The sequence below is a fragment of the Cicer arietinum genome, chromosome 2 (genome assembly GCF_000331145.2).
Source record: "Cicer arietinum cultivar CDC Frontier isolate Library 1 chromosome 2, Cicar.CDCFrontier_v2.0, whole genome shotgun sequence".
NCBI classification, from domain to species: Eukaryota; Viridiplantae; Streptophyta; class Magnoliopsida; order Fabales; family Fabaceae; genus Cicer; species Cicer arietinum.
The window spans coordinates 36,671,507-36,683,721 of record NC_021161.2 but is presented as its reverse complement, the minus strand read 5'-3'; the positions used below and the strand labels follow the sequence as shown (position 1 = coordinate 36,683,721).

Below are 12,215 nucleotides of genomic sequence, written 5' to 3'. Positions count from 1 at the left end.
GGGGGGGGGCTTCATGAAGAGGGAATGAGCTTCAGATATCTGGAGAAGATAACCATACCAACCATGGTGAGGATGTTACATGGAAGAGAGCTTCTCTCTCTAGAATTAGGGTCGACTATTTTTTTTCATTTAAATATGATGATATAATAATGACAAGATCTTGTTTTTATTTTATATTTTAAGTAAAGCATAAATAAATGTATACTCCCAATTTATTTCACAACATGAAGATTAAAAGGTTGCACAATAGTAAAGCACAAGATACTTAATCTAATCTTGTCAAAATTCTCTAGATGAATGGAACTTGGTTTAGGTCTCCGATATACGCAAGGATGATTTAGAAAACTATTAAATAAGGATAAAAATAATCGGACATTAAGTTATTGTGCCAATAGTTTTTTAATTTTGATTGAAAATAAAATTAAATATTTAATTAAACAATATATATTCAAGTGCATTTCGATGAGATTATTTACATATCTTTCACTTTAACTCACGGCCGGAAAATCTAAAAGTATTAAGCAAAATTTAAATTGACGCTTTATAAAAATTAAGATAAACAATTATTTCACAGTATTAAATAAGTTTTTTGTTGATATAATATTAAACAATTTACAAATAAATAATAAATATATTAACATGACTGAGTAATTTTTTTTATTGAATTAATTAGTATCAAAATTAGAAAATGAAATTTATATTATAAATACTAAAAAAAATTAATAATTTAAATAAATAAAAAGTATAAATTTGAGGTTTAAAAATATTTGAGTGTTAAGACCACAACCTCATTTGCCTCGCCCTTGTATCGACCATAGCTTAATTGGAGGTTCTTAGTTCAATTAAATATTTAATTTTATTTTTAATCGGAGCTAAAAACTATTGGCACAATAACAATATATGATAATTTTAAATCTGTAATGTTGATGATGTCAAAGTTATTGATTAAAATTTATAATAAATTAAAGTTATTTTGTCGATTTGAACTAATCAAACGTTATACAAAAACATTAAAAAGAGCTATACTAAACAACAACAAAATCACATAAAAAAATAAAAGAGAAACTAAATTAAAAATACTTACAAAGAATTCCTTTCTAATAAATGAAGAAAAAGAGACGTATGGTTTTATTTTGAAGGAAATGCATTTTAGTAAATTGTGAAAATAAAAAAAATTAAATCATTTACTTAGTTTATTGCAAAAATCATGTACGAGGATGAATATTATTTTGTAACATCCAGACCCTCTTGTAAAAAAATATGTCCCTTTATATACAATCTTTTACAAATTATAAAAAATATTAATTAATTTTTTACAAAAATACCTCTAATTAAATATAAAGAATTAAAATAATAACTATTTTTCTTTCATAATGACTAAAAGATAGTTTTGAAAAGAGAAATTCATTATTAAAAAAATTATTGTAAAACTATTTTTTTTAATATTTATGCTTGATCAAAATTATCTTACATATAAGATAAAAATTATTGATCAAAAGTGTCTTTTATATATATATATATATGAAAGGAAAATTATTGACCAAAAGTGACTTCTATATATATAATATAGACTAAATTACATTTGTGGTCTTTTAACTTAATCTCAGGTAAAGTTTTAGTCATTTATCTTTTTTTTTTCGACTTGGTCATTTATTTTAATTTTAAGTGACAATTTGATATTTTATATTTTAAAATTTCAACAATGTTATCATTTTTTATACAAAAATTAATTATATTCTTCATTATAATACAAATTTCATCAAATTCGTAACGCAAATCTTCAAATAAACTCATATTTTCATACTTTATTTGATATTGTTAGGAATAAAGGACTAAATCGGAAAACAAAAATAAGATAAAGGACTAAAACGTTACCTGAGATTAAGTTAAAGGACCACAAATGTAATTTAGCCTATAATATATTATATAAGTGTCTTTTAATCAGTTTTTTTTTATACGTTTAAGTTATTTATCCTTTGACAATGTAGAAAGAACCAATGAACAAATGAAAAAAATTCATGTATTAGAAATAATATTAGTTTCATTTAGTATTTAAAAAAATATTGTTTATTATAGTTATATAAATAAATATAAGATATATATATATATATGCTTAGTTTTGGTTTTAAGCATTATAATATGAAAACACACGAGCAAAGCTGGCAAATGCCGCTATATATTTATTTATCCTACCACAATATTTACAGCTAAATTAATAGTTGCAGTCAACCACAAGGAAAAATAAATGGACATCAATGTCTTTTTCTTTATTGTATCCTCAACAAATTAATAAGAACGTACCTTCAATTCTGCTCTCCCAACATTAATAAAAAAAGGATATCATAGAAAATCTGACGATGCTTGAAAGTCCTATATCGAAATATCAAGTGTATCAGTGTTGGATACTAGCACACGAAAACACCAACAAAGTTTGAGATAATCATGATAAGGAAAAGATAACACATATGTCATTATAATTTACATTGCAAACTATAATTCTATTAGCATCAGTTATAGCATTAGTTTCTTCCTATGGTTTTCTGATATCATTTGAATCTTATCTGTTAGAATATAAGATAATATTTCAAAACATCTTATATTCTAACATTACCGTTTCCACCACCAACCCCATCAAAATGGAAACCACAAACAAAACTTTCAGACTTAGATATCAGTAAGTATCACCGTCTTAGATATTTCGTTCCTTTGGCATCTTCTTGAATGATATTGCAAAGACTATGCGGAAAATCAATCGGCCACAAAACCACATCATTCCCCAAAAGAGCCATCTTTGCAAGATGTGTTGGTATCTTGACCTCGAAATAACAGAAAATATATCAGTTTTCGTTACCAAATTAATCTGTATCAAGTGCACAGCGGAATTTAAATTTTGAGGCATACAAAGTTAACAATATAGAAAATTAAAGAGAGAGAGTTAGAGAAGAAAACACAGAGATTTATCCTAGTTCGGTTGTCAACAACAACCTACGTCCAGTCCTGAAAATCCAATCGGATTTCAGATTTTCTTCTCCTTCAATAGAAAGAATCAATTACAGATTGTCCAGTTTCCTCCCTGAAACCTATCTATCTTAATGATCTCTTTCCTATTGAATACCCTCTGATCCTTGTAGATACTCGTCAACCTATCACAGAATCACAGTGCGACTCTTCCTTGTTGAACAATCTTCACCCAAGAAAGTAGCCACCAGTTTCTAGCTGGCTTTCTATCAACCCTTTGATCCTTGTAGACAATCGTCAGCCTAACACAAAATCAAAGTACGACTCTTTCTTGTTGAGACCTCTCACCCAAGAAAGTAGCCACCAGTTTCTAGCTGGATTTTCAACGTTCGTTTTGGTTCAAAGATTTATTACAGAAAGAATAAAAGACGTAAAACAAAAGGGTCTTCAATCTTTATGAATGTTGCTCTTCACAAATCTGGATATTCATGGATTGTTCTTGAGCACATTATCATTTCTCTTAGATTGTCAACAAACTGTATTGAGATCTGTAATCACAATTATGAAGTTGTTAGTTTGTTGCCATGAACCGTTTTTGAGAGCATAAGAGAAATTATGAAAGTTAGGAAAAAGTTATGTAAAAGTTATGTAAAAGTTTTTAGAATAAAGATTGAAAGACATCTTATATAGTTTCTGAAAAACCAACTACGAAATCGATTTCCCAATCGATTTTGTAAAGTTATAAAATGAGCTAAATCGATTTGCCAATCGATTATCGCGATCTTGGTTTTCTTTAATCTTGAAACTATACAAGCTAATCGATTTACCAATCGATTCTTTAAAACAACACTTTTCAGCAGAACATGTCCAGACCTGTATAAATCGATTGCCTAATCGATTTCTGGGAAACTGTTTTAATAAAACTATTTTCAATCGATTACTCAATCGATTTGCCAAACTTCAGAGTTCACTGTGTTTTCAACAAGTTTATTTCAATCGATTTGCCAATCGATTGTTTTCAAAACAGTGGCTCAGGTTTTTGATGTCAATCGATTTGTCAATCGATGTGATTCAAAATAGTGATTCAGTTTTAATATCAATCGATTTGCCAATCGATTGTTTTCAAAACAGTGGCTCAGCTATTTGATATCAATCGACTTGTCAATCGACGTGGTGGCATGTTCCTGAAAAGTTTTTACCTGGTGTTTAGTTCAATCGATTTCCCAATCGATTGCAACCAAACTTAATTAAAATGAAAGTGTTAACAATTGATTGTCCAATCGATTGTATTTGTCACAGGTGAGGTCATTTTTCAAATGATATTTTATCAATCGATTTGCCAATCGATTTCCTCAGCACTGGAGTGCCACTGTGACTCATTCAATCGATTTACCAATCGATGTGTTATCATCAGGTTTGATTTGTGAAATGTTCAATCGATTTACCAATCGATTTCCTCCAGATCAGAGGCTACTGACTTGTGCATTTTTCATTTTTAATTGATCTAATCGATTGCCTAATCGATTGCACATTCACAAACACTTAGGATTTCCTTACACCCTTGTTATGAAATCGATTTCCCAATCGATTTACATATTCAGAATTCAACTTTTGTTGATTTCTTGTGTTCCAAGCTATTTGATCCAAGTGTGTAGGATTGAATTGGTGTTCCTGAAATTTTGCTCAATTGAAATATTAGATTTATCATATTAAGTATGAAAATTGTTGAATTGTGAATTATGTCAAAATTAGGAATCAAAGGATCAAAATCCAACAAGATGATCTGCTGCTCTATTAGTCTCGCGCCACGAGTGCGAAATCCGATATTTTTCAAACTTACTCAACAGTTTCCATATTTTTTCCAAACAACTTTCAGCTTTCGGACAAGGCTGCATTTTATTGATAGTCTTGACAACACTCATGGAGTCTGACTCAACCCATATTGATTTAATCCCAAGACCGAAAGAGAGAACAAGGCCTCTCCATATAGCCCAAAGTTCTACCAAGAAAATATCTCCTTGAGGAGCTTTCGAGACAAAACCACATATCGGTTCGCCACGGTGATCACGAAGCAGCCCGCCAAAAGCAGCAGTTTCTTTATTTACAGAACCATCAGTGTTTAGTTTTGTCCATCCGAATTCCGGCTTTTTCCATTCACACCATATTGTGGATGTAGAAACTGGACTCAGAATGTTTGCAATTTGGTTGAGATTTTTAAGTAGAGTCATTCCTTTGATTCTTTCTTGCGTAAAGGATAACATATACGGACTATTAATTAAACGTAACCCTACTCGAAGTTCTTTTTTCTTAGCTTTGTGTTGCTTCCCTTGAAGATGTTCCACTAAGCAATTTTCACTTGTAGTACTAATTTGACATAAAGCACAGCTCCATTCCTTTTGGACTTGCTTTTTACTTGCATAACTGCTTTTTGTCTTGTCACAATCAGCATGATCATCTCTTCCCTGATGCAAACAACTTTTTAGAAAGAAATATATCATATCATATATCTATTAGGACAACAAAACAAAAGAATCAGATGGAATAACAAGCTTAATAGGTCTCCTAGTAAGTGGTGTTACCATAACATCTATATAAATTTGTGATATAGTTGCAAGCTATGAACCACTTACACAGACACGATGCTAACACGTAGACATTGATAATAATTTAAATAAAATAGAAGTGATTGAGTGCTGCATAGATTGCAAGTGAAAGCTTACTATCATGAATTGTAGAATTTTGTAAGATTTAGAATGATGAATGCATATTTGGAGTTGATGGATATTGAGAAATCAAAAGCAGCAAACAAATAAGTTAAACCCTTAAAATCATCAAATGTCATCCTGATATACAAATAAGCAGAATCAGTCAGTGTTATGTTCTGAATTAAGACAAAAACATAACAACTATACCTGATATACTAAGTTTTTCTCCTCTTGTTCCGAAAGTTTTTCGCTGTCCTCATCTGATTCAAAACGTGTGATTTTCTGATAAAAGATGTTCAATGTCCATGCACAAATGTTCCAAGTACAGTAATGTTTAATTAAGAACTTGTAGATGTATAGCGCAGCACCAAAATTAGGTATTAACAGAAGGAAAGTTGCCATGGCTTTTGCATGAGGCCACCATGGGGGCCTGCATCGACAAGCCAGTTCAAAATGAGGACAAACGAAAGTAGAAAATTAAAGATAAGAAAATTCAAACTGAAGTACTAGTGAGTAGTGATGATTGGTTATGAGCAACAGCCAATAATAATTGTCAGACAGATAAACTATAAGAACTAATAAAATTAGTAAACTACTTTTCCTTTTCTCAGTGTCATCCATCACAGATAGTAGAAAATAGCAGTTTCTTCAAATCTGCTATGATACTGTGTTATAGCACTACTATGCTATAGCCGGTTTTTATAACACTTTATACTAAATCGCATCTGGCAAAACACTAATAGTTTGTTAAAATTCTGCTACGCGCTATAGTGCTATTTGACAACACTATCGTGTTTTCATTTAGAACATAGCGGATTACTAGAGCCAAAATCATTTTCATTCCTTGTGATTTTGTTTCTAATTTCTTTCAATACACATGCCCTCTTAGACCTCTTAACTTTGTTGCCATAAATGATTTCAATAAGAAGTTGAATTCAGAAATAGATCATAAAATGTTCAAAGGCAATAACAAAGTAAACCAACATGCATGTGAATTTGATACTCAGTTATGCAATGTTAGGACTTGTTACCATCTAGAAAAACCTCATATAATATAAAATACAATTCTGTTAAAAGGTTACCGTGATCAGCTGTAAACATTCATGTTGGACAACCTAAAATATCTCCAACAAGAAAATAAAATAAAATTGATAAGTTAGAAGAAGCATCATATTTGACTAAGACAATAGTCAACCTCTCAGCAATCAAGAAGCTATCTATGAATTGAATTCTGAATTTAATGATTTAAGATAACTGCCGGGTTGTCAAGAAACCACAACCTTGCATCTTCACACAAAACTTTAAGTCATTGAGAATATAAGTTGGATTTGGATTTGCTGCCGTAAGCAATTCCACACAATCACAGTTAGCATGCCGGTGGCCGTTGGATCAAAGATCAAACGACTTAAATACTAATGCATATTTTGATTTAAAAAAAAAAAAAACAGAAATACTGAATTAAAATATGGACCATTCAATCTCGACCCAACGACTACCAACCTACTGAATTCGTACATGGGTGGATTGCTAACTGCAACAAATTCATATAAGTCACATCTCTTATATATCCTCTAGACATAAGGCCAAAATTTAGTATTGATAGTATTTTGCTAAAGATGGATATCAAACCTGCGACTTTCTTATCACTCCACTTTCAACTTTCTAACTCTCTCACTCCCAGAAACCAAACCAACCTTATATCACCGGAGTTATAGTTGAAGTTAAAATGATTATTACATATCACAATGAATATTCTTTGATATCACTTTTCAACATCTCCATCCAATTTGATGTCAAAATATAAAATTGGAGGTTTTAGAGTACTTATAATAATTGGAAGATAAAAACAAACTAATAACAGTTATACATACTTAAACTAAAATTACCAGGTAAATAACACTGCAAATTCACATTCCATGATCATAGACAAATAAAACAGAACCCAAAAAGCAAGACATCGTTGATTACTTGAACGGCAATCACTCTCCAATGCCCGAATAGAAACGTATCTACAACAAAAACACAATAAACTTCAAAGTCCTAATTCAAAATTCTCTTGCATTTTTTTTAAAAGAATATAAAAAAATTAATTTATAATTTACTTACAAGGGACAAAGCAAACTAATTGGAGGCCTGCATGTAATAATAATTAAAAAAAGCACAGATATTAATTTTAAAGAATAGAGTAAAATAAAAATGAACCATTAAGTACATGCAAGTTTCAATCAAAAGGATAATTATTTGAAAGAATCCAAATTCGGATTCTGAACGAAATAATTTATAATTAGACTTTACTTAACTTTAACCAAACTCCGAATTTCTAACTAGGGTATGTTTCCACGAAAATCAGAGGGTTAAGACAAAAAGAAAAGAAAGAGAAGAGTTAGAATACCAGACAAGGACGGTGAGTGATTTGGTTAAGATTGTATGAAAAATTTCCGAATCCATTTGTTTCTAATTTTTCTTCAATTTATTTAAGCTCTCTTATTATTTTTTTCCTTTCACTTGAAGTCCAAATATATACTAGTAGCTTAATGGTAAAGAAAGAAAGTACACATAAGTGCTTTTGTAAAAAAAAAGAAATGTAACAAAAGCGCTTTGAAAGAAGAAACAAGGAAGGGAGAAGAGAAGAGCATAAGTCAATGTCAATGGAACTTCTCCTTCCTTGAATTTCTGATGTCTTTTCCGGTTCCCAAAAATCCAATTCGTAGGGGAATCAAAAGGCAAGACAAATATTAGAGGATCATACAATTATTTCTCTCTTTTTTTTCTTTTTGGGTTTAATTATATTTTTGTCCTCAATTTGATTTGATTTTTATCGAAATTTAAGGTTTATTTTAATTGATAGATATTATATAGATCCAAAATATTACAATTTAAAATTACTAAAATAAAAAACGATTAATTTATAAATAAATTTACAAAATTCGAGTTAATAGCATAATAAAATATCTATAAATGTGACAATTTATAATTATAAAAAAAATGGAGGTGTCTTTGATGTCTTTTGCAGTCATTGAATTAACAATTGATTAAAGTTTGATACATAAATCTGAATTAAAAAAGCACTACAACAAGACGAGAAAATAAAATGATAGACAAAACAAAAACTAAGTATGTGGACAAAATGTTAGCTTATCATAGCTATCATTTCTCATTTGGTTATCTCAATAAAAGTTTTTTATGAAGATAGTTTAGAGTTAGTTATTTTTTGTTACTATTTTCCCTTATTTTTAGCTTTAATTTGTTTTACTCTCTATAAAAATGATCCTTCTTTTATTTGTTGGGATCTAAGAGAGAGTAATATACAATAATTTGTCTTCATTGTTTTTAAATGAGATTAAAAGAAATTTTAATTTATTATGAGATTAATATGGTATCATTGTAAATACTTTGTTTTTTATTTTTTATTTTTTTACTTGTAATCTCTTTCTTTTTCTCTTTCTCTTTTTCTTTTCCTTTTCTTTTTCGTTTTCTTTTCTCCATCACCCTTTTATGGATTCATATTCAGAAACTACGATAATTTCTCCTCCGTCTTCGCCTCCGCTTCCGGTCACAACCAATCGCACCTACCAACATGATATGTTTGATCCATACTTCATGCATCCAAGTGACAATCCTAGTGTCGCGTTGGTTTCTCCGCCTCTCTCCGCCTCGAATTACCACTCGTGGTCGCGCTTAATGATTGTTGCCCTTCGTTCGAAAAAAAAAATTAGGGTTTGTAAATGGTTCTCTTCCTCGTCCTTCTGATCTTGATCGTCTTTCTATTGCGTGGGGTCGCTGTAATACTATGTTGATGTCTTGGATGACGAATTCTTTGGAGCCGGATATTGCTCAGAGCGTGATGTGGATGGATTATGTGGCTGAAATTTGGTCTGAACTGCGTGAACGATATCATCACAGAGATGTGTTTCGTATCTCCGATTTGCAAGAAGAGATTTATGGCCTCCGTCAAGGTGACTCTTCGATTACATCTTATTATACACGATTAAAGAAACTTTGGCAAGAACTTGAGAATTTTCGTCCCCTACCTTCTTGTACCTGTGCAATCAAATGCTCTTATGCCCTAATTCCCAAAATTCGTGAGTACTGGGATGGGGATTATGTCATTTGATTTCTTAAAGGTCTAAACGATCAATATTCTAGTGTTCGTTCCCAAGTCATGCTCATGGATCCCCTCCCTAATATCAACAAAGTGTTTTCATTATTAGTGCAACAAGAACGTCAAATCTTTCATAATTCTGAAGAAATTCCAACCATTGCTAATGTCTCCAACTCTAACCGTGCTAATTCAAAGGGGCGTGGTGATACTGGTGGTCGTTCATCTGGTAGTAGTAGCCGTCACTCGAGATATTGCTCTCACTGCCACCGTTCAGGTCACACCGTTGATGTTTGTTTTCGCAAACATAGTTTTCCTCCTCATTTTTGCAAGAATGGAAATTCTTCTGCCAATAATTGTGTTGCATCTGATGTTGATGATGACGATCACAAATCCAGTTGCGCTGATGATTCTCTAGGTGATTTGCCCCATTCTGGTTTCACCACTGAGCAACATAAGGCTTTATTGGCGTTATTGCACACATCTCAAACCAACTCTTCTCCTGTCGTGAATCATCTATCTAATTCATCCCACACAGGTTCTTTTTCTTTTTCTCATATTTTTAACGTCATAAATACCCAATCTTGGATTTTAGATACTGGTGCTACAAATCATGTATGCTATTCTAATTCTCTTTTCCAATCTTTGAAACGTATTAAACCTGTTCGTATTCGTTTGCCTAATGGTTGTACAATCATAACTGAACTTGTTGGAACTGTATTCTTTAATTCTGAATTTTACCTATGTGATATTCTTTTTATTCCAGAATTTTCTTGTAATTTGATTTCCATTCCTTGTCTAACTATGTCTTTAAACTGCAATTTAATTTTTAATGCCTATAACTGTTGGATACAGGACAACCTTTCCCAGAAGAAGATTGGTACAACTGATTTGATATGGACTATACTTGCTTTCTGATCCATGTTTACCTATTGTTTCCACTCCTGTTGCCAATTGTATTTTTTCTAGTTTAACAAATGTTATAGGCCCACCTGTTTGTAATATTTGGCATAATCGCCTTGGACATGCTTCGTTTGATGTTTTGAATCATATGAATAACAATTTTCCCTTTGTTAGAATTTCTAAATCTATTTCTCCATGTGATGTTTGTTTCCATGCTAAGCATAAACATTTGCCTTTCCCTAATAATACTACTATTGTTGATTGTTGTTTTGATCTAATTCACATGGATATATGGAGTCCTTTTTCTATGCCTTCCATTTTGGGTTACAAATATTTTTTAATAGTTATTGATGACAAATCTCGTTTTTGTTGGGTATATCTCAAGAAATTAAAATCAGAAACTTAATCTCTAGTTAAATATTTTGTTTCCATGGTCCAAACTCAATTTCATAAAACCATTAAATGTATTCGTTCGGACAATGGAAACGAGTTTTGTCTCAAAGATTTTTTCCAAACCAACGGAATTTTTCATCAAACATCTTGTGTGAATACGCCTCAACAAAATGGCATTGTTGAGCGTAAACATTAACATATTTTAAATGTTGTTCGTGCTTTAATGTTTCAATCACAGTTATCAATTAAATTTTGGACACATGCTGTTATATACATTCTGTTTTCTTGATTAATAGGTTGCCATTCAAGTTTTTAAGTTACAAGTCTCCTTTTCATATTTTACATGGTTTTTTACTTGATATTTCTGAAATAAAGGTTTATGGTTGCTTATGCTATGCTTCTACCTTAAAATCAAATAGAAAGAAATTTGATCATCGATCTCGTAAATGCATTTATTTGCGCCATAAATTTGGAACTAAAGGATATATTCTATTTGATTTACATAATCGAGAAATTTTTGTTTCTCGCGATATTGTTTTCTTTGAAAATGTGTTTCCTTTTAGTGGTTCTCAACAAGATAAACTATCTTCATCCATTCCTTTCATCAATCCTGTAACACCCCGTTTTTCAAAGCGAGGGTATATTTTTTTTTTCAAAAGTAATTAAAAACGAACAAAGAATTGAATCAGGAAATGCCTTTGGATAAATAATTGAGTCATTATAATTTACAAGCAGCGGGAAGGTTACTCCAATTATAAATCCAAACCATTTACCCAACAACAAATGGTACATGTAACCCATCGAAGATAACATGTCAAGCTGACAATATTAGTATAGGTACAATCTTCCATTTTAATGTAAATGCAATACAAAAGAAAGGCATCTGATCCCTCTACGTCAACCTAATCTGATCATTTTACAACACAACTAAACACCCTGACTAATCTCCACGCGCCCCGTGAGATCCTCCTAACGTAGCTGCAGTCAAGCGTTCCCATCTCCATTTCCGTCCGTAGGGTACGAACCGGTAGGATCGTCCTGACTCTCATCTGAGGGCAAAGCCCAGTTTTCCACAATAATTGTAAAGGTCACCAACCGAAAATAACAGTTAACACATAACATTTAAGTTTTAAATGCTAAAAATAACTTTTCAACTA

At 31.2% G+C, this 12,215-nt stretch overlaps 1 protein-coding gene across 1 annotated transcript; it reads right to left on the bottom strand.

The window, feature by feature from the left end:
* Positions 1 to 3,916: 3,916 nt before the first annotated feature.
* LOC101492718 (uncharacterized) lies at positions 3,917 to 8,362 on the bottom strand. Its single transcript, XM_027331760.2, has 5 exons — positions 8,056 to 8,362; positions 7,770 to 7,796; positions 7,550 to 7,672; positions 5,871 to 6,093; positions 3,917 to 5,420 (listed from the first exon to the last, which is right to left on the bottom strand). Exons 1-5 carry the CDS (start codon positions 8,109 to 8,111, stop codon positions 4,722 to 4,724), a joined length of 1,128 nt encoding a protein of 375 aa, XP_027187561.1. The 5' UTR covers positions 8,112 to 8,362; the 3' UTR covers positions 3,917 to 4,721.
* Positions 8,363 to 12,215: the final 3,853 nt, after the last annotated feature.

Excerpts from the sequence above, each read along its gene's own strand:
- LOC101492718 (XM_027331760.2), bottom strand. The coding sequence starts at position 8,111 with ATGGATTCGGAAATTTTTCATACAATCTTAACCAAATCACTCACCGTC. Across the intron at positions 7,673-7,769 it reads ATTAGTTTGCTTTGTCCCTT|ATACGTTTCTATTCGGGCAT; the intron begins GTAAGTAAATTA and ends TTTTTGTTGTAG. Across the intron at positions 5,421-5,870 it reads AGAAAAACTTAGTATATCAG|GGAAGAGATGATCATGCTGA; the intron begins GTATAGTTGTTA and ends TGTTTGCATCAG.